At 52.1% G+C, this 21775-nt stretch overlaps 2 protein-coding genes across 2 annotated transcripts; both read left to right on the top strand.

Annotated features, from left to right (window-relative positions):
- Window positions 1-257: 257 nt before the first annotated feature.
- FCGRT (Fc gamma receptor and transporter) lies at window positions 258-8692 on the top strand. The gene is made up of 7 exons (XM_084759246.1): window positions 258-416; window positions 759-1035; window positions 1332-1589; window positions 1986-2261; window positions 6919-7188; window positions 8093-8209; window positions 8394-8692. Exons 2-7 carry the CDS (start codon window positions 969-971, stop codon window positions 8501-8503), a joined length of 1098 nt encoding a protein of 365 aa, XP_084615372.1. The 5' UTR covers window positions 258-416; window positions 759-968; the 3' UTR covers window positions 8504-8692.
- A 508-nt stretch (window positions 8693-9200) lies between these two features.
- RCN3 (reticulocalbin 3) lies at window positions 9201-18324 on the top strand. The gene is made up of 7 exons (XM_084759269.1): window positions 9201-9316; window positions 9793-10040; window positions 12562-12764; window positions 14247-14419; window positions 16073-16133; window positions 17500-17699; window positions 17874-18324. Exons 2-7 carry the CDS (start codon window positions 9802-9804, stop codon window positions 17979-17981), a joined length of 984 nt encoding a protein of 327 aa, XP_084615395.1. The 5' UTR covers window positions 9201-9316; window positions 9793-9801; the 3' UTR covers window positions 17982-18324.
- The last annotated feature ends 3451 nt before the right edge of the window (window positions 18325-21775 follow it).

The following is a 21775-nucleotide window of genomic DNA, read 5'->3' as shown; positions in this document are numbered from 1 at the left end:
CCTTGCATGTCAGGCAACCATTCCATCGTGCGCGCGCACACACACACACACACACACACACACACACACACACACACACACACACACACACCAGCCTACAAGTCCTGAGGTGTCTTAAAGCTACATTCAGTGCACAGGCCTTGCCAGGCCTGCAAGTCGTACTGCAAAACCCCTCAGAACCAGTAAACATGGACGCGGCTCTGGGAGGCAGGCTGGGCTGATGATTGCCCCAGGAGCCTTCCAACCAGATGCCACAGGAGTCAAGTCAAGAGAGGCTGGGCCTTCTCAGTAGGAGGGGGTGGAGTTGGATGCCCTCAGAGTTCCCGGTTGTGTACGGACACAGGATGTAACACAAGATTTAGAGCTTCCAGCGGACGATCCTCTGTGGCTGCAGGCAAAAAGGGAAACAGCATTCGGTGAGTAGCAGGGCGCAGGCAGAGGGTCAGAGCAGACGGCCTAGGCCTGGGTCCCCGGGGTTTGAGGGCCCAGCACCCCAGGCTCTGAGGGAAGAGGATTAGGGGCCTGGACTCCTGGGTCTGAGGGAGGAGTGAGTGTGTCCAGGACTCCCGCGCGTGAAGGGGGGGGGTTGCTGTCTGAGGGAACAGAGCGGGGACTCGGGCACCTGAGTCTGAGGGTGGAAGGCTGGGCCTCGATTTTTGCGTCCGAGGGAGGGATTCTTGGGACGGGACTCCTGAGTCTGAAGGGAGGAGAAAAAAAATAAGTAACAGAAGTCTGAGACAAATTTTGTCTCTGTCTAGTTCTGTAATTAATTAACTAAAGTGGATCCAATGAGGAGGTGAAAGTTCACCCAGGAGCAGGGCGCTCGTATCATCTTGGACTGGGTTCCCTCATCCACCACCCACTGGTCCTGGTCTACAAAGAGGAGTCCACAGGGACCTTGTGAAGAAGCAGCAAAGCGTGCGCCCGTGGAGTCACGTGACTCTTCCACTCCGGGCCGCTCTGCCAGGATGGGCATACCCCAGCCCTGGGTCCTCAGCCTCTTGTTGGTGCTTCTGCCTCCGACCTGGGGCACGGGTAAGAAACCACCCGGGCCTCGCATAAGCGGAGGGGAAGCAGGAAGAAGAGCCACAGAGAGAGACAGTAAAAAAAAAGGCTTTTTGTGATGTTCCAGCTCCCCCCCCACCCCAATAGCTTTCTCAGCCTTGGAGTCAAATACACTTGACAGCCTTAGGGTGTTTGCCCCTCTGTCTGTCTGTCTGTCTGTCTGTCCATCTGTCTCGCTCCCTCTCCAGGCTGAGCCCCGTTTCCCACTATGCATCTCCATGGGGTGCGGTCCTTGCCTCAATGACTCCCCTCTTTTCCTTGCACAGAGCCCCGGCCCCCGCTGCTGTACCACCTCACAGCAGTGTCGCACCCATCCAAGGGGGTTCCCTCCTTCTGGGCCACAGGCTGGCTGGGTCCTCAGCAGTATCTCAGCTACAGCAGCCTGAGGCACCAGGCTGAGCCCTGTGGGGCCTGGATGTGGGAAGACCAGGTGTCCTGGTACTGGGAGAAGGAGACCGTGGACCTGAAAGCCAAAGAACAGCTCTTCTTGGACGCCCTCGGAACCCTGGAAAAACACGTAAATGGTCAGAAAAGTGGGGTGCAGTAGCCTGGGCCTGAGGAAGGAAAATGGGGTCTGGACTCCCTGGGTCAAGGAAGGAGGCTGGGCCGGGTGTGATCCCAGCACTCGGGAGGCAGAGGCAGGCGGATTGCTGTGAGTTCGAGGCCAGCCTGGTCTACACAGTGAGTCCAGGACAGCCAAGGCTACACAGAGAAACCCTGTCTCGAAAAACCAAAAATAAATAAATAAATAAATAAACAAACAAAAGAAAGAAAGAAAGAAAGAAGGAGACCGGAGCCCCGGGTCTGAAGGAGGAGTAGATCCGAGCCCAGTTGGGGTCTGGACCTTGAGGTCTGGGCGAGGAGGGGAGGGGAAGGCAGGCCCTGGCTCCTGAGTTGCTCGCCTGCCCGTTGGCGTCCAGGTAACTTCACGCTGCAAGGCCTGCTGGGCTGTGAACTGGCCCCCGACAACTCCTCACTGCCCACGGCTGTGTTTGCCCTCAACGGTGAGGCGTTCATGGAGTTCAATGCGAGCGCCAGCAACTGGACGGGCGAGTGGCCTGAGACGGAGCTGATTGGCAACCTGTGGCTGAAGCAGCTGGATGTGGCCAGAAAGGAGAGCGAGTTCCTCCTGACGACTTGCCCTGAGCGGCTGCTGGGCCACCTGGAGAGGGGCCGTCGGAACCTGGAGTGGAAAGGTGGGCCTGGCTCCTGTCCCTCCTCTAGATCTCCACAGCCGAGCTCGAAGCCTCCCCAGGGCACACGTGCCAGGTCCGCCTGTTTTCTCACGTAGCCCAGCCTAACCCTGAGCTCACTGTAGAGCCGAGGAAGGTCTCCTTCCGAGAGCTGGCTTGATGGAAGTGTGTTGCCACACCCAGTTAAGAGTTTTTGTTTGTGAGTCAGGGTCTCAGTAGGTCGCCCAGGCTGGCCTCGAACTCACAGAGATCTGCCAGCCTCTGCCTCTTGAGTGCTGAGATTAAAGGAGCATGCTGCCGTGCCCGTTTTCTTTTTCCGTTTGTTCGTTGTTAATATTAAGACAGAGTCTAACAACGTGGAAAAGGTGACCTCGGACTTGTCATCTTCCTAGTCTCAGCCTCACAGGCACTAGGATTTTCCATGTCTTTTTTTACTTTAACTGAAGAGTTCTTCGGTTTTTTTTGGGGGGGGGGGTGGTTTCGAGACAGAGTCTCTCTGGGTAGCCTTGACTGTCCTGGACTTGCTTTGTAGACCAGGCTGGCCTCGAACTCACAGAGATCCACTTGCCTCTGCCTCCCAATGACCTGGGAGTGTGCACCACTGCTCCCTGCTCATACAAGTGTTTCACATACACTTCCTCCACCTTTTTTCTTTCATCCTTTTAAAGATGTCTTCAAACAGTGGAGTTTTTACTTAAAAAAAAAAAGGACTTATTTATGTATTAAGTACTCTGTTTGCCTGTATGTCGTCAAGAAGAAGGCATCAGCTCTCATTACAGATGGTTGTGAGGTGCTTTTGGTGGCTGGGAATTGAACTCAGGACCTCTGAAAGAGCAGCTGGTGCTCTTAACTGCTGAGCCATCTCTTCAGTGGAAAAATTCCATTAATCATCTTTCTCTTTTGAGGATTGTGCTTGCCGGGCAGTGGTGGTGCACGCCTGTACCCAGCACTCGGGAGGCAGAGTCAGTTGGATTGCTGTGAGTTCGAGGCCAGCCTGGTCTACAAAGCGAGTCTAGGACAGCCAAGGCTACACAGAGAAACCCTGTCTCGTAAAAAAAAAATTATTTTATGTATGTGTGTTTTGCCTCCACGTATGTCTATGCACCATGTGCACCATCCCAGAAGAGGGCATCACATGCCCTGGAGCTGGCCTTGCAGAAGGGTATAAATTACTACCACATAGGCGCTGGGAACCAAACCTGAGTCCTTTGTAAGCGCAGCCACTACTTTTACCTGCCGAGTCATGTCTCCAGCCCCAGGGTCATTTATTCAGGAAAACCACGGTAGCCCAGTGTGGTGGTACATGCATTTAATCCTAGCACTCTGGAGGCAGAAACAGGTAGGTTTCTGTTGGAAGCTAGCCAAGGCTAAGGAAAAAAGAAAAAGAAACATAATAGCTGGACTGTTTACAGTCCCCTTTACAAGAGTTCCAGTTTTAGCAAGTACTGGCTACACTTAATACTTTCTATCTGTACATGGTTTTTCTTTTCTTTTCTTTTCTTTCTTTCTTTCTTTCTTTCTTTCTTTCTTTCTGGGTTTCTCTTGTAGTCTTGGCTGTCCTGGACTCACTTTGTGCTTTGTAGACCAGGCTGGCCTCGAACTCACAACGATCCACTTGCCTCTGCCTCCCAAGTGCTGGGATCACAAGTGTGTCCAGCTGCTATGATTTTGGTTTTCGTAATAGCCTTCTGTTATAAGATGTAAAGTTAGTCCTGTTTCCCTTCAGAACAAGGCAGGGGCTCTGCCACTGAGCATGTCTCTGGCTTCTTCTGCTTTAAGATCTCTTTAAAGTTAGTGTGTGTGTGTGTGTGTGTGTGTGTGTGTGTGTGTGTGTGTAAGTTTGTAAGTTTCCTTCTGCCATGTAGGTGGTGAGGATGGGCACCAGGCCTGTCAGCAGGCACCTTTATGCACTGAGCAAGAACAAAAAACGTTTATTTTCTGAATACATTTATTTATTTATTTATTTATTTATTTATTTGGGGGGGGGGTTGAGACAGGATTTCTCTGTGTAGCCTTAGCTGTCCTGGACTCATTTTGTAGACCAGGTTGGCCTCGAACTCACAGCGACCCACCTGCCTCTGCCTCCGGAGTGCTGGGATTACAGGCGTGCACCACCACTGCCTGGCTCATTTATATTTTATTACTAATTTACATGTATGTGTACATAATTTATATGTAGCCGTGGTCACATGTTATGCCAAAAGTCATCAGAACGTCTGCAGCTGGAGGTGCGGGTGGTAAAGAGTCACCCTGTTTTGGTGGTGGGAACTGAGCTCAGTTCTGTAGTAGACAGAAGATGCTCCCAGCTGCTGAGCCATCCCTTAAGCTCTTCACTGGGCGTTTGACTTTGAGGTGAGGGGGTCTCACTAAGTTTCTCAGGCTCGCTTTGAACTCACTCTGATTGCCCGCTCCGGCCCCCTAAGTGCAGGGCCCACGGGCCTCAGGCACCCCAACTTTTAAATATGGCATAAGCTGCTTCCTTTTTTTCCCTGTTAAGCAGAAGGCAAGGCTCGGCCAACTCTCGGGGTTGAACCTCAGGGTCAGAGCTGGAAAACAGGAGAAAAATGGGTGTTCCTCAGCACTACCCACGGGAAGTCACCCTCACTCGAAAACAACAACTGCCGTAAGGCAGGACACAGAACTGCTGACAGAGGTCCGGTCTTCTGTGGCTGAGAGACGGGGCCTTGGGTCTTACTAGCGGGCAGTGGGGCCCCTCTTTCAGGGAAGCTGCTTAGCTTCCTTTTCTGAAGAAGTGGTCAGCTTATTTTCTGCTGAGGACCCAAGCAGAGCCAGGATTGTGAGACCCACCCTGGACAGAGGGAAGTCCCCTGCCCAGCACAGGGGTTTATTGCTGTTGATCAGGCTGACCTCAAACTTCCTATTAGCCAAAGGTAACATTGAACTTTTTTTATTTTTTTAAATTTAATTAATTAATTTTTATTTATTTATTGTTATTATTTTTTCTTTTTTTGGTTTTTCGAGACAAAGTCACTCTGTGTTAGTTAGCCTTGCCTATCCTGGACTTGCTTTGTAGACCAGAGTTTTTTTTCTTTTTCTTTTTCTTTTTTCTTTTTTCTTTTTTTTTTTTTCGAGACAGGGTTTCTCTATGTAAAATTACTGGCTGTCCTGGCCTTGCTTTTGTAGACCAGGCTGGCCTTGAACTCACAGAGATCCACCTGCCTCTGCCTCTGCCTCCCGAGTTCTGGGATTACAGGTGTGTGCCACTCACCACACTTGGCTGTATTTGTGTATTTATTTATTTGTATTTTATTTTCTTTTGAGACAGTGCCTCACTCTGTCACTCTGTCAGCCTTCAGCTGCTATGTAGACCAGGCTGGCCTGGTATCCACAGAGATCCACATGCCTCTGCTCCCTGAAAGTTGGGATGAAAGCTGTCCTTCATGCCTCCAGCTCTCTCATTTTTTGAGACAGCAGCCAGCCCATTTGGAACTCGTGATTTTCCTGCCTTAGCTCCTCAAGAGCTGGGATTCCTGGTGTGGGCGTGTGCCATCACACCCAGCTAGGACTGTCACATTGCTTTGCTCTGTACATCCAGTGAGTGATCTCAGGGCTAAGAACAGGCGCTGGCCCTACAGAGATGCGCAGCACATTTCCATTTGGGAATGTGATGATGGAGGTGGCTTGCCTAAAGGGGTTCCATGCCCAACATTACACAAACCAGGCTTGGTGGCATGGATCTCTACAAGTTCCAGGCCAGCCTGGTCTACAGAGTGAGTTCTAGGCCAGCCAGGGGTTACACAGAGAAAGAAACCCTGTCTTGCAAAACCAAAAGAAGAAGAAGAGGAGGAGGAGGAGGAGGAGGAGGAGAAAGTTGGGCATGGTGGTGCACGTCTTTAATTCCAGCACTGGGGAGGCAGAGGCAGGTGGATCACTATGAGTTCGAGGCCAGTCTGGTCTACAAATTGAGGCTATGACAGCCAAGGCTATACAGAGAAACCCTGTCTCAGGGGAAAAAAAAAAAAGGAAGAAAGAAAGAAAAGAAATTCAGCTTCAAAACAAACAAACATATGTGCCTGGCGAGGTGCTGAGTTTTGATCCTAGCAGTTGCACAGCTGCATCTGCAGGGGTGCGTTATCGGCAGTTATTGAGGCTGGAAGAGGGAACCCCAGATTTAGTGAGAGACTCTGTCTCAAAAAAATAAGTGGATGTTGGGAAGAGAACTGGCTGCTCTTGCAGAAGACCTCAGTTTGATTCCTGTCACCCACATGGTGGCTCAAAACCATCTGTAACTCCAGTTCCAGGAGATCTGATGCCCTCTTCTGGCCTCCATGAGTACTGCATGCATGTGGTACAGCGATGTACTTGCCAAAAAATACCCCCCACCTCCCCTCAACCCCCCCGGCCCCGGAATGAAAAATAAAGGGTGGAAAAGCTGAATAGCAATAGAGGAAGACATCTGCTTTTGACCTCTGACTTTGACACATGCATATATCACACATACACCAACATAAGGAGGGGGTCAGCAGGGGACCTTCCTGGGTAGCAGGGTTGGGTGTCTGTCACTCTGGGAAGCCCTCTGGGTCAGCACAGTGCTGATACAGGGAAGTGTGTGTCCGTCCGTGACCGGCTTCCCACTAAGCCTTGGTGGGGGGTGTCATAGCCCTGCTTAACCGCTGGCTCCTCCCCTGTGTGCCCACAGAGCCTCCCTCCATGCGCCTGAAAGCCCGTGTTGGCAACCCTGGCTCCTCCGTGCTGACCTGTGCGGCTTTCTCCTTCTACCCACCGGAGCTCAAGCTACGATTCCTGCGCAACGGGCTGGCTGCGGGCTCCGGGAACGGCAGCATTGGTCCCAACGGTGACGGTTCCTTCCACGCCTGGTCACTGCTGGAGGTCAAACGTGGAGATGAAGACCATTACCAGTGCTACGTGGAGCACGAGGGGCTGTCACAGCCTCTCACCGTGGGCCTAGGTGAGGCTGCTTGCCAGAGCCTGCTCCTGCTCTGTTGGGTCCTCACCCAGATCCATCACAGTGTCACAGTGTCCTCTCAATATGTCTATTGGTATTTGAAAAAATATTTATATATGTATGCATATGCTTATATATTTAATTTTCCTACATTCGTTATGTGAGAGGGGAAAGCAGAGGTGAGCCTGTGTCACGGCATACTTGTGGTAGTCAGAGGGCCACCTGTGGGGGTTAGCCGTGGGAATCAAATTTAGGCCCTCAGGCTTTATGGCAAAGGCCAGGGTCTTTACTCACTGAGGCATCCAGCCTAGATTTATATTTTAGAGGTCAGGGTCATGTCTCTTGGCACAGGATATGAGTGCTGGGAACCAAACCCTGGTCCTCTGGAAGAGCAGCATGGGCTCTGGAGAGCCACCTCTCCAGTGCGTGTGTGGCTGGTTCTTTTATTTATTTATTTATTTATTTATTTATTTATTTATTTCTGCAGGTGAGGGTGTTGAGACAGTGTTTCTCTGTGTAGCCCTGGCTGTCCTAGAACTCACTCTGTAGAACAGGCTGGTTCAAACTGGCAAGCGTGGCTTGTTCTTTTTTTTTTTTTTTTTTTTTTAGTTTTTCGAGACAGGGTTTCTCTGTGTAGCCTTGGCTGTCCTGGACTCACTTTGTAGACCTGGCTGGCCTTGAACTCACAGAGATCTGCCCCACTCTACCTCCCGAGTTCTGGGTTTAAAGGCATGTGCCACCATGCCCGGCCGAATGGCTGGTTCTTACGTTCAGTGTGGGAACACGTGAGGACCAGCGCCTTTCCTCTGCGTCACCTGCAGACATACGCTGCTGGGGGCGGGGGGGGGGGCTCCAAGGGGAATCAGGGGCTTCCTTCCCTGTCCTTCATAACACATTCTGGCTGCAGATTCACCGGCCAGATCTTTTGTGCCCGTGGTTGGAATTGTTCTTGGTTTCTTGGTGGTGTTGGTGGTTGCTGCAGGGGGCGTGTTGCTCTGGAGCAGGATGCGCAGTGGGCTGCCAGGTATGAGCAGGGGCCGGGAGGGGTGCGGGGGTGGGGAGTGGGGGCGGGAGTAGGACAGAGATCCTACAGAGAGAGAGAGAGAGAGAGAGAGAGAGAGAGAGAGAGAGAGAGAGAGAGAGAGAGAGAGAGAGAGAGAGAACACGAGAACACCTTGGGTACTTATGCGAACCTCTGCTCCTCTTAGCTCCATGGCTTTCTCTCAGCGGTGATGACTCTGGCGACCTGCTGCCTGGTGGGAACTTGCCCCCCGAAGCTGATCCTCACGGGGCAAATGCCTTTCCAGCCACTTCCTGATGGCGGCTCATCCTGCCCGCTGCAGCATTTGGTGCTGAGTGACCTTCCGAATTCCTGGAGTCTCTGAGCCTCCTGAGGGATCCCTGGACCGGACGTCCTCCCTGTAGATCCCTCTTTTCGTGGCCTTCCTCAGTTTCCCTTCTTAATGTACATGGCTCTTTTTCATTTCCATATAAAGTTGGGCCCAAATCTGTGTGTGCACCGTTATTCTCAAGTTTCAGACGATGGGGGTGGGGACAACGGACCGAGTTTGGGAAAGATCACAGAGACCCCCTCCTCTGGTCGTGGCATTTTTATTATACACAGAGTTGCACATTTTTAGTCATAAATGTTTTATGCATACACTGTGCCAGGCATTCCCCCCTTCTTTCTTTTTTTCTTTTTTCTTTTTTTTTAAAGACAGGATCCCCTTTATAGTCCTGGAATTCTCCTCCCTAGTGCTGGAATTAAAGGCATGAGCCACCAAGATGACCTCCTCTTAAACGGATCCGAGAAAAAGGAATCAGTAGAAAGGAAAAACCAAAAACCAAAAACATTTCCCTTAGTCCTCTAGGGCCAGAGACTCTGGAGGTGGTCGTGCAAGATGACCGTGTCTGCTGGGAGTTGTAGTTCACACTGTCCTTACGGCCCGCCACGCCCTCCCAGCTTTGTGGACGTGGCAAGGGGCTCCTAGGCTCCGCCCCTGAAACCCTCCGGCGCAGTCATTGGTCAGGGGTCTCTGGATTGCTGGGGGCGGAGTATACCTGGAACCAGGCCAGGTTGGGCATCTTTGCGAGATAGCAGAGCTCAGCGTGGGGCGCGAACCCAGGCCGGGTAACGTGGCGGTAGGGTGGTGGTGGCGGTGGGGTGGTGGTGGCGGTGGGGTGGTGGTGGTGGGTGAAAGGATGGGGAGCTAGCCATGGAGGGGGGTTCGGGGTTCGGGTCGTGGTCCAGGCTGGGGGCAACACAGAGGAGCCTGCACGATGCTTTCGGCCACCACTATGCCCTTAACTTTGCGTGGGACGTGTGCCACGTCTCCAACTGAAATACCCCCTTTCTGCTCTTGGACTCCTCTGAGGCTCCGATTCCACCCCCATAGCTTGTTTTTACCTTCAAACTTCTTATTCTTTTTGCCAGCTTTTTTTCAATCCTAAACTTTTTGCAGCCTGCTCTTATATCTGCAACACACACCCTCTCCCGCCGCCGCCGCCGCCGCCTTGAAGTTCTCCGCACATTCTGTCTGGTTCAGATTTTATTTTATTTTATTCTTTCCATCTGACCCCTGATCCCTGGTCCTCACCTCTCCCCAGGGACCGAGGATGTGGCGATGGTCGTTTCTGTTGCTTCTCTTACTGCTGAGGCCCTGGGCCCTGGGGAAGCCATCCCCTGATGCAGGACCTCATGGCCAGGGTAGGGTGCATCAGGGAACCCCCCTGAGCGAGGCCCCCCACGATGACGCCCACGGCAACTTCCAGTACGACCATGAGGCGTTCCTGGGACGAGACGTGGCCAAGGAATTTGACCAACTCAGCCCAGAGGAAAGCCAGGCCCGACTTGGGTAGGAGGATGCTGGGGAGCCGGGCAGAAGTGGGAGGTCAGGGAGAGCTCACAGAAAAGACTGGAATTGGAGGGAGATGCCAAGCTCAGAGATCAAGTTGAACTGGGAAAAAATGTAGTCTTAACTTCCAGGTGGAGGGGATCGCCCTGTTTTAGATGAAGGACACGGTCAGCGTGGGCCGGGGACAAGAAGGCCACTCCGTGCATGTGTGCTTTATTATTTTCATCACTATTATTACTTTGAGATAGAATCTCACTGTGTTGCTCTGGCTGGTCTGGAACTCACTCTGTAGACCAGACTGCTCTGGAACTCAGAGATCTGCCTGCCTCTGCCTCCTGAGTGCTGGGATGGATTTTTTTTAAAGATTTATTTATTTATTATGTATTTATTATTATTATGTACACCTACAGGCCAGAGGAGGACATCAAATCACATTCTAGATGGTTGTGAGCCACCCTGTGGTTCCTGGGAATTGAACTCATGACCTTTGGAAGAGCAGTCAGTGCTCTTAACCGCTGAGCCATCTCTCTAGCCCCTTGGGATGGATTTAAAAAAAAAAAGGTGTGGGCCACCACGCCCCGCGAATGAGTTCTAATTTAAACAGGGGCAAATCGTGGCATTGAAGGGCTGCAGGGCTGAGGTGGCGAGGGAGGAGCTAAAAATTGATCTGCCCAGCTGAGCCTGACAGAGGGGCGGGCCCTGAGGTGAGGACAAGTGGAGCTTTAAAGTTAATAGAGACAGTGGCACTCTCGGACTGGGTGAGAGGCCGCACTCGCTGAGCACTGGGGCGCAGTGCAGCTAAGTTGAAGTCTGTGCAGAACTTAGAGGGCGGGGCTAGAGGAGGGGGTGTGACCTTGGTCTGTGCCAGGTGCTAATCTAAAGCTCTAGGACTTCCTGTAGGAGACAGGCTTGGCGAGGAGGGCAGACTTTTAGATGGGCCAGGTGCTGAGATTAACCAGGTGCCTCTCAGTTTACCTAGGGTAATCACCGCCTTTGCAATCCTGCATGAGGGGCGTGGCTAGGGGCGGGGTCGGGGCGGGCAAAGAGCTGGGGTTGACTAGACCTGTCTATGACTGCTCTCTTCCTGGTCCTGTGCTAGCGCACAGTTTTTGTTTGTTTGGTTGCTTTGGTTTTGTTTGGCTTGGTTTTTGTTCGAGACAGGGTCTCTCTGTGTAGCCTTGGCTGTTCTGGACTTGCTTTGTAGACCAGGCTGGCCTCGAACTCACAGCGATCCACCTGTCTCTCTCTGCCTCCTGAGTTTGACGCGGTTTTAATCCCAGCATTTGGAAGAAGGAGGCAGGCAGATCTTTTTGAGTTCAGGACCAAGCCTTATCTATGCAATGAGATCCGGGCCGACTGACCAGGGCTACATACTGTGACTCTCTCAAAAAACAAACAAACAAAATCCCACTAAAACCAACCAACCGAAAAACAGAGCTCCCCTCCTGAGTCCATGTGTGGATACTGCGTAGAATTTTCAGTTGTAATTGGGGACTTGGCTGTGATCAAAAGGCAGAAAAAGTGTGGGCAGAGTGGGCAGAGCTCTGGGGTGGACAAGGTCTGAAGATTGAGAAGAGTCCTGCTTCTCTCTCTCTCTCTCTCTCTTTTTTTTTTTTTTTTTGGTTTTTCCAGCCAGGGTTTTTCTGTGTATCCTTGGCTGCCCTGAACTCACTTTGTAGACCAGGCTGGCCTTGAACTCACAGCGATTCGCCTGCCTCTGCCTCCCAAGTGCTTTGATTAAAGGCGTGCGCCACCACAGCCGGCAGAGTCCTGCTTCTCTTTGCTTGCAGACCTTGGGTGGCATGTTTTTTCTCCTTACTTTTCTTTTTTTCTTCCTCCTGCCTCTGCCTCCCCGAGTGCTGGGATGATAGATGTGAGTGGGCCAGGTTGGCCTCTAACTCAAAGAGATCTGCCCGCCTCTACCTCTGGAGTGCTGGGATAACAGGCATGCACCACCGTGCTGGCTTTCTTTTTGGTTTTGGCTTTGGTTTTTCTAGATAGTCTCTCTGGCTGTGCTGGAGATCAGGCTGGCCTTGAAGTCACAGAGATCCGCCGTCTCTGCCTCCCAAGTGCTAGGATCAAAAGCATGCACTACCATGCCCTGTTCTTAAAAATTTTTTTTTAAATATTTATTTATATTAGTGTATGAGTGTGGATATTTGTCCTGTATATATGTTAACATGAACATATCTGGTGCCCACAGAGGCCAGAAGAGGGTGACGGATCCCCTAGAACGGGAGAATTGGAGTTACAGACGTTTGTGAGCTGCCTTGTGGGGTTCTTAGGAATCAAACCCAGGTCCCTACAAGAGCAGCCAGTGCTCGTAACCTCTGAGCCATCACTTAAGTCCCCGTTTTCCAGTCTTATGGAGGTGCAAGGGCGGCTCTGTAGGAAAGGGAGGGGCCCGGGTGGGCGGGGTCAAGACCGAGATTGACTGCATCTCTGCTCTAAAGGTGGAGCCTTACTGGGCGGAGCCAAAGACCCACAGTCATCCATTCCCCCGCCCCCCCGCCCCCCACAGGCGGATCGTCGACCGCATGGACCTTGCTGGAGACAGCGACGGCTGGGTGTCCTTAGCCGAGCTCCGCGCGTGGATCGCGCACACGCAGCAGCGGCACATCCGTGACTCGGTGAGCGCAGCCTGGCACACCTACGACACGGACCGCGACGGGCGCGTGGGTTGGGAGGAATTGCGCAATGCCACGTATGGCCACTATGAGCCGGGTATGCCCACCTCGCCTTTGCCCTTTGCCCTCTCTCTTAGGATTTTATTACTGAAACCTCTCCTCCATTTCTCATCTCATTTGCTCTTCCTCCCGGGATACAACCTATGTGACAAGTTGACTGGAGATTTCACGTGCCTGGCCAGGAACACTTAACACTTAACCCTGTGGTGCAGACCCCTGATCTCTGTTTTATTGCTGTTGCTGTGGTTGTTTTGTTTTGTTTTTGTTTTTGAAACAGTCTCTCTATGCTTAGTTGGGGTTACTACTGCTGTGAGGAAACACCACGACCAGCAAGCCGGGGAGGAAAAGGGTTTATTTGGCTCACACTTACACATCACTGAAGGAGGTCAGGACAGGAACTCAAACAGAGCAGGAACCTGGAGGCAGGAGCTGAGGCAGAGGCCACGAAGGGTGCTGCTTTCTGGCTTGCTCCCCATGGCTTGCTCAACTTGCTTTCGTAGTAGAACCCAGGACCACCAGCACAGAGGTGGAAAAAGCAATTATCCTGCTTTGTGTGAGGGTTAAATGCACAACTGTAGTTGACTGGACAGAAAGGGGCTTGGGGAGTGGGAATGGTGGTGCCCCTCCCCCACCCCCTCCAGACAGGGTTTCTCTATGTAGCCTTAGCAGTCCTGGAATCACTTTGTAGACTAGGCTGGCCTCTGCCTCCCATGTGGCAACACACCTGCCAGGCAGATGTATCCATGTCAGCCTGGGCTACATAGTAAAACCCTATCTTAAAAAAGAAAGAAAGGCCAGATGTGGTGGCACACGCCTTTAATCCCAGCACTAGGGAGGCAGAGGCAGGTGGATCACTGTGAGTTCGAGGCCAGCCTGGTCTACAAAGCGAGTCCAGGACAGCCAAGGCTACACAGAGAAACTCTGTCTTGAAAAACCAAAATAAATAAATAAATAAATAAAAAATAAAAAAAGAAAAAGAAAAAGAAAAGAAAAGAAAGAAAGAAAGAAAGAAAGAAAAGATTGCAAATGAAGGCTTCAGCTATTAGGACATTCTCAGCCCTGGGGAGTTAGTGTATGACTTAGCTGACTGCCCTGGCCAGATAGCACAAGCTGAGTATATTACACATGGAAATTGTGATTTTTTTTTTTCAGCTCTAAAAATTGAACCTAGGGCCTCAAACTTGGAAGGAAAAGGCTGAGCCACAACCCCAGCTCCTCACTGGGGTTCTAGGCGGGGGCTCGCTGCTCGCTTTATCTCTGAGCCGTGTCCTTTGCCGTCTTCTTATTCTTTATTGGAGACAGTCTTGCTTACTTACCCAGTCTGATCTTGAACGTGCAATGCCCCTGCTTCAGTCTCTTAAAGGTCTTGGATGACAGACCTGCCATCACACTCGTCTTGTGACTGACCTGTATTCTTACACATGGTGCAAACCCGACCCTGGGTCCTCCTGTTGTTTCCCAAGCGGCCAAGCCTCCCGCTCTGTGCGCATGCGTCTCACCTGCATCCGTCCTTCCCCAGGGGAGGAATTTCACGACGTGGAGGATGCTGAGACCTACAAGAAGATGCTGGCTCGGGATGAGCGGCGATTCCGGGTGGCGGACCAGGATGGGGACTCCATGGCGACTCGGGAAGAGCTGACAGCCTTTCTGCATCCCGAGGAGTTCCCTCACATGCGGGACATCGTGGTTGCAGTGAGTGACATGGCGGGGAACCTGCTTCCCATCCCTAACTTGGGTCCTAGCGTCTTTCACAAGGGATGGCAGCTTATCCCGTGTCAACTCCACACCCAGAGGCTGGCATCTCCTTGTCAGACGGCCCGGTGCTCCCATTGGGTGTCCAGTCCCCAGCGCCCAGACAAGCACATCCTAAGAAGAGCCTCGGGTGAACACCAATTGAGGCTGGACCCCAGGAAAGCAGAGTGCATTTGAAGTGCACATAGAACACGCTGTGTCTCAGACACTGGACATGGAATGTGTTTAGAGGAAAGACTGTTGTGTGTGCAAGTGCTATAAGGCCCGAAAAAGCCATTGGGCGGCGTGGACCCGGAGTTACAGTTGTTGTGAGCTGCCTGCTGTGGGTGCTGGGAACTGAACCCGGGTCCTCTGTATGACAGCTCTTAATCTCTGAGCCACCTCTCCACGCTTTGTCTCTGTTTTGAGTTTTTTGTTTGGTTGGTTTTTGGTTTTTCGAGACAGGGTTTCTCTGTGCAGCCCTGGCTGGCCTCGATTCACTTTGTAGACCAGGCTGGCCTCGAACTCACAGAGATCCGTTTGCCTCTGCCTCCCGAGTGCTGGGATTACAGGCGTGCGCCACCATGCCCAGCAAGGGTAGGGATTTTTACTGCTGAGTGAGTCTGAATGTAAAAGTGGGGAACAGAAAAAAAGTGGAGAACAGAAACTTTTTTTTTTTTTCGAGACAAGGTCTCTCTGTGTTAGCCTTGGCTGTCCTGGACTCACTTTGTAGACCAGCCTGGCCTCGAACTCACAGCGATCTGCCCGCCTCTGCCTCCCGAATGCTGGGATTAAAGGCGTGCGCCACCACTCCCGGCTTCAGAAACTTTTTTTCTTTGAGACAGGATTTCTCTGTGTAGCCCTGGCTGTCCTAGAACTTGCTCTGTAGACCAGGCTGGCCTCGAATTTACATATCCGCCTGCTTCTGCCTCCTAAATGCTGGGATTAAAGGCGTGTGCCTCCGCTGCCCGGCTAGATGCCGTTATTTAAAATTAAGACAGATAAAACGAAGAGTTAGCACACTGAGTGTATGTGTCAAAGAAAGGTCCACGGGCGGGGGAGATGGCTTGATGGTTAAGAGCACTTGCTGGTGTTGCTGATGCCTGGGGTTCGTTTCTCAGCGCCACTGTAACTCCAGCTCGGCAGGATCTGCCGTCCTGATTGGCCCGGAGGGACTGCATGCACACGGCACACAGACATGCAGGCAAAACACCCATATACGTAAAACAATTTAAAAACACATAATTCATGACCCGGGCATGGTGGCACATGCCTTTAATCCCAGCACTCAGGAGGCAGAGGCAAACGGATCTCTGTGAGTTCGAGGCCAGCCTGGTCTACAAAGGGAGTCCAGGACAGCCAGGGCTACACAGAGAAACCCTGTCTCGAAAAACAAAAAAACAAAAAAGAAAGAAAATAGCTAGCCCTGTCCACAGAATAAGTTCTGGGCTATCCGGGGCTACACGGTGACAGCCTGGCTTCCAGAACAAAACGAACAAAGCTGGGCTTTCCTGGCTGCCTTCTGTCACAGTCCAAGTCCCCACCTGCCCTCCCCCCTGTGGAGACTGCTCAAGGCAGGTCCCCTGACCCTTCACCCTCATGTGTGTCCCCCAGGAGACCCTGGAGGACCTCGACAAGAACAAAGATGGGTACATCCAGGTGGAGGAGTACATCGGTGAGTGCGCCCCACGCGTGTTGTCTCCCGGCCCCGGGAGAGCAGTGGTCGGGCCTCATGCCTTCCTCACACTGCGGGGATCAAGCACCGCTGCTCAGAAAGCGTTCTCTGGGCACCTGCTGCAGAAAGCTCCGGAGACAGAGGCCCTTTGTGGGGGCGGGTAGCCTGGGGTCTCACAAAGCGTGGCTCAGGGGCGCTGCTGAGTGTACTAGGCTACTGCTGGGCCTGTAATCCCAGCACTCGGGAGGCAGAGGCAGGCGGATCTCTGTGAGTTCGAGGCCAGCCTAGTCTACAAAGTGAGTCCAGGACAGCCAAGGCTACAGAGAGACCCTGTCTCGAAAAACCAAACAAAAAACAAAAAACAAAAAACAAAACTAAACAAAACAAAACAAAAAAAACCCAAACCAAACCACAAAAGAGTGTACTAGGCTCAAGCTTTGTCTTGTTTCCATAAGGAGTGTCCTGGTTGGGACCATTCGAAATGTTTCAGGCCACATGTGCGCTGTGTCCCTACTGCAGCCAGCCCTGTGCTCAGCACCAGACTGTTTAGCCCAGGGAAGTACTAGTGGGGGTAACATCTGGTTTGTTGGGTAAAAAAAAAAAAAGTTTGTTTGTTTTTTTTTTTTAATTTTGAGCTAGGTCTCCTGTAACCCAGGCTGGCCTTGAACTTGTTATAAAGTGAAGAAAACCCACAACTCCTGATCCTTGGGCTTCCACAGAGCTGGGGTCACAGGCACTACAGCAGTACCCTGCTTGTACAGTGCTGGCACGGAACCCAGGGCCCGGTGCTTGGCAAACAGGCACTCTGCCAACCAAGTCATTTCTTCAGCTTTTTTTTTTTTTTTGAGTTTCAAAAGGTTTGTATATGAAATATTTTATGCGACAAATCTTCATGGAAGACATTTTTGCTTAATTTTTGTGTAAAAATTATGTGTTTATAATTTTTGTAAGACTACAAAAACTACAAAGACTGCTTTCTTCCTTTTTTTTGTTTTGTTTTTCGAGACAGGGTTTCTCTGTATAGCCTTGGCTGTCCTGGACTCACTTTGTAGACCAGGCTGGCCTCGAACTCACAGCGATCCACCTGCCTCTGCCTCCCGAGTGCTGGGATTAAAGGTGTGCGCCACCACCGCCCGGCTATATATATATTGGTGTGTCTTCATGCACACCGGAAGAGGGCACCAGATCTCATTATAGATGGTTGTGAGCCACCATGTGGTTGCTGGGAAGTGAACTCAGGACCTCTGGAAGAGCAGCATAGATGGCAGCACCAAAGAGGATGGCTCTTGGGATAAGAGCCACCTGGATCTCATGCCCCACTGTCGTCGTGCCCCCCCCCCCCCCCCCCCGCCCGGGTCCCTTCCAGCCGACCTGTACTCTGAGGAGCCTGGGGAGGAGGAGCCGGCCTGGGTGCAGACAGAGCGCCAACAGTTCCACGACTTCCGGGATCTGAACAAGGATGGGCGGCTGGACGGCAGTGAAGTCGGTTACTGGGTGCTGCCCCCATCCCAGGACCAGCCCCTGGTGGAGGCCAACCACCTACTGCATGAGAGCGACACAGACAGGGTGAGCCTGGGCTAGCCTGGGCTACCGTGGGAACTCAGCCGTGAGAGAAACAGAGGTGGGCGGTGCGGTGGAGGCCTAGAGGAGGGCAGGAAGGAAGAGGAGGGGTCCTAGGGACACCTTGAGTGGGTCGTGTCCCATGTGGGCCCTGCCTCCTGCTGACCCTGCTCCCCACAGGATGGCCGACTGAGCAAAGCTGAGATTCTGAAGAACTGGAACATGTTTGTGGGCAGCCAGGCCACCAACTACGGCGAGGACCTGACAAGGCATCATGATGAGCTCTGATTCCTAGGTCTGCTCAGGCTTATGACCCCATGACCCCATGGGGCCAACTGAGGGGCCACTGCAGCCAGCCCCTCCCTCCAGGGCACAGACTCAGCTCCGGTTCCTGGGACGTCAGGGACCCAGTAAGTCACCTTCTCTCTCTGGGACCCCTGCCACCAACCCTGTGGCCCCTAACCTGTCCAGGACACTCAGACACTTGAAGGACAAGTGACACCCACGGATGCCATTCCCCAGCACAGACTCTGGGCCCACACCCCGACCCAAGCCCAATCTGAGCCTCTACCACACAAGCTTACCTGTACTGCCCACTCACTGCCCAGGATCAATAAAAGCCATGGCTGGGGCCCTCTGGTGTGTCTGTCTCTCTGGGGGTGGGAGGAAGGATGCTGTGGGTATGCTGGGAACCGGTGCCGAGGCCCGCAGGAAGGTACAGGGCAGTGGTTCTCAACCTGTGAGTCATGACCCCTTTAGGGGTCAATCAGTCCTTTCATGGGGCGCACATATCAGATATCCTACATATCAGATGCTTACATTGTGATTTGTTTGTTTGTTTGTTTGTTTGTTTTTCCTTTTTTGTTTGTTTTTTGTTTTTTCGAGACAGGGTCTCTCTGTGTAGCCTTGGCTGTCCTGGACTCACTTTGTAGACCAGGCTGGCCTCGAACTCACAGTGATCCGCCTGCCTCTGCCTCCAAAGTGCTGGCATTAAAGGCGTGCGCCACCACCGTCCGGCTTTACATTGTGGTTTATAATTGTAGCAAAATTACCATCATGAAGTAACAGTGGAAATGATTTTATGCTTGGGAGTCACCACAACACGAGGAACTGGGTTAAAGGGTCACAGCGCTAGAAGGCTGAGAACCACTGGTGTAGGGCGTTTGGACATGGGAGACGGGTGTTCGTGGGCGTCTCAGGGTGTTCCCAGAGACTGAGAATAAAGCCAGCCGACTGGAGGCCACAGAGGAAAGCCAGGCAGGAAGCTCCGCCCTTCAAATGCCACAGGGTGGTGGGGAAACACAAAACCGCAGCAAAGAAACAACCACAGTTCTCAGGTGCCTGGTGATACGTGTTCTGACACGGTGTGGGCTGCACTGGGCTGGACTGAGAGTGAGGTGTGCCTGCAATGCCAGCACTCCAGAAGTCTGAGGCAGGAGGATTGCTGGAACTTCATGTCCAGCCTGGGCTACAAAATAAAGCCCTCCCCCTCCCTGTGAGGGGAAGTAGGAAGAAAGAAATGATGTAGTTATATTTTAATTTTAAAAGAGGGGTGTGTGCAAAAACAAGCAAGCAAGCCAGGCAGTGGTGAATGTCTTTAATCCTAGTAATAGGCAGGCAAATCTTTTTGTTTGTTTGTTTTTGAGACAGGGTTTCTCTGTGTAGCCTTGGCTGTCCTGGACTCACTTGGTAGACCAGGCTGGCCTCAAACTCATAGAGATCCACCTGGCTCTGCCTCCCGAGTGCTGGGATTAAAGGCGCCCGCGCCACCGTTGCTGCAACTGCTGCCTCCACCACCACCATCACTGCCAGCATGTGAGGACAGCCTGGTCTACAAAGGAGTCCAAGACAGCCAAGGCTACACACACACACACACACACACACACACACACGGATGGGGATGGAAAGATGGATCAGCAATAAAAAGAGATCCTAGTGTTGGGATCCCAGCACCCATGGCAGGCTGCTCACAAGTGCTTTGTAACTCTGTCCCCGAGGAATCTGATACATTTTCTTGCCTCTTAGGACACTCACACAAGTTTATACACTCTCAGGAATAAAATAAATGAAAACCCAATAAAAAATGGGGGCAGAGGTGCCTGGCTAGATGGCTCAGCGGGTGTCTTAGGGCTTTCTACTGCATTGATAGAACACCATGAGGAAAAGACACTGAGGAAGAAAGGGTTTATTCCAGACAGATCACAACTCATCACTAAGGGAAGGCAAGGCAGGAACAGAGGCAGAGGACACGGAGGGTCACTGCTCACTAGCTTGTTCCCAATGGCTTGTAAAACCTGATAGCATCCGGGACCGCCTGCCCAGGGGTGGCCCCACCCACAATGGGGCGTGCGCTCCCACATCCATCATCAATCCGGGACCGCCTGCCCGGGGCGGCCCCACCCACAATAGGGCGTGCCCTCCCACATCCATCATCAATCCTGGACCGACTGCCCAGGGGTGGCCCCACCCACAATGGGGTGTGGTCTCCCAAATCCATCACCAATCCGGGACTGCCTGCCCAGGGGTGGCCCCACCCACAATGGGGTGTGGCCTCCCACATCCATCATCAATCCGGGACCGCCTGCCCAGAGGTGTCCCCGCCCACAATGGGGTGTGCCCTCCCATATCGATCATCAATCATGAAAATGCTCAGCAGGTTTGTCCGCATGCCAATGCTTTTTAAAACTTTTAAAATTTTGTTTTGGTTTTTTGAAGAAACAGGGTTTCTTTGTGTAGCCTTCTCTGTCATGAACTACCTTTGTAGACAAGGCTGACTCTGAACTCACAGAGATCCACCTGCCTCTGCCTCCTGAGTGCTGGGACTACAGGTGTGCGCCACCATGCCCTGCTCACATACCGAAGTTATGGAGGCATTTTCTCAATTAAGCTTCTTTCAACAGGAGCACGCCTTTAATCCCAGCACTCCGGAGCCAGAGGCAGGTAGGTGGATTTACAAAGAGTACAGGAAAGCCAGGGTCTGTTACACAGAGAAATCCTGTCTCAAAAAAACAAAAATAGGTGCTGGAGAGATGTCTCAGCGGTTGAGAGCACTGGCTGCTCTTCCAAAGGACCAGGGTTCAGTTCCCAGCAACCACATGGCAGCTCATAACTGTCTACATAGCTCCAGTTTCAGGGGATCTGACATCTTCACAGATACACAAAGACAGGCAAGACAGCTGGGCATGGTGGCGCACGCCTTTAATGCCACCACTTAGCACTCGGGAGGCAGAGGCAGATGGATCGCTGTGAGTTCAAGGCCAGCCTGATCTACAAAGTGAGTCCTGGACAGCCAGGGCTACACAGAGAGACCCCGTCTTGAAGAACAAAAACAAAGACAGGCAAGACACCTACACATATAGTAGATAGATGAGAGGCTTTTTCTTCCCGAATGTCAAGTGGACATAACATTAGCCAGCGGGTGGGTAAAGTGCTCACTTCTAAGCCTGAGACTGGACCCAGAACTTTTAAATATTTTTTTGTTTGTTCTTTTGTTTTTCGAGACAGGGTTTCATTATGTAGCCCTGGCTGTCTTGGAACTCATTGTGTAGACCAGGCTGGCCTCGAACTCAAGATCCACCTGCCTCCCTAGTGCTGGGATTAAACCAGTGTGCCACCACCTCCCAGGTGGCCCCACAATTTATCTTTCTCCTCCCTTCCTCTCTCCCTCCCCCTCCCTCCCTCCTTGTCCCTGTCTCTATCTGTCTGTCTGTCTGTCTCTCTCTCTCTCTCATAGACAGGGTTTCTTTGTGTAGCCCTAGCTGTCCTGGACTCATTTTGTAGACCAGGCTAGCCTCCAACTCAGGGATCGGTCTGCCTCCGCCTCTGGAGTGCTGGGATCAAAGGCGTGCACCACCACACTCGGCGCCCCAGTTTGGAATCTTGAAGGTGGACCTCAGAACCTTACAAAGTTCTGGGTCCCTGGGCGGCGTGGGGTGAAGCATCTCAAAGACTTCGACGTACAAGTTCGATCAAGGGACCCCCAGAGTCTCCAAGTGCACTTTGGCCCAGGCAGTGTCTTCCAGAGCAGAACTAATTACTTATAACAAGGAACTGAAAGGCGTGCTCGCCCCCTGCTGGCGAGT

The sequence above is a fragment of the Acomys minous genome, assembly GCF_964271855.1.
Source record: "Acomys minous genome assembly, chromosome: 2".
Lineage (NCBI taxonomy): Eukaryota > Metazoa > Chordata > Mammalia > Rodentia > Muridae > Acomys > Acomys minous.
Note: the sequence above shows the minus strand (reverse complement) of the source record. Positions and strands in the feature narration are given on the sequence as shown.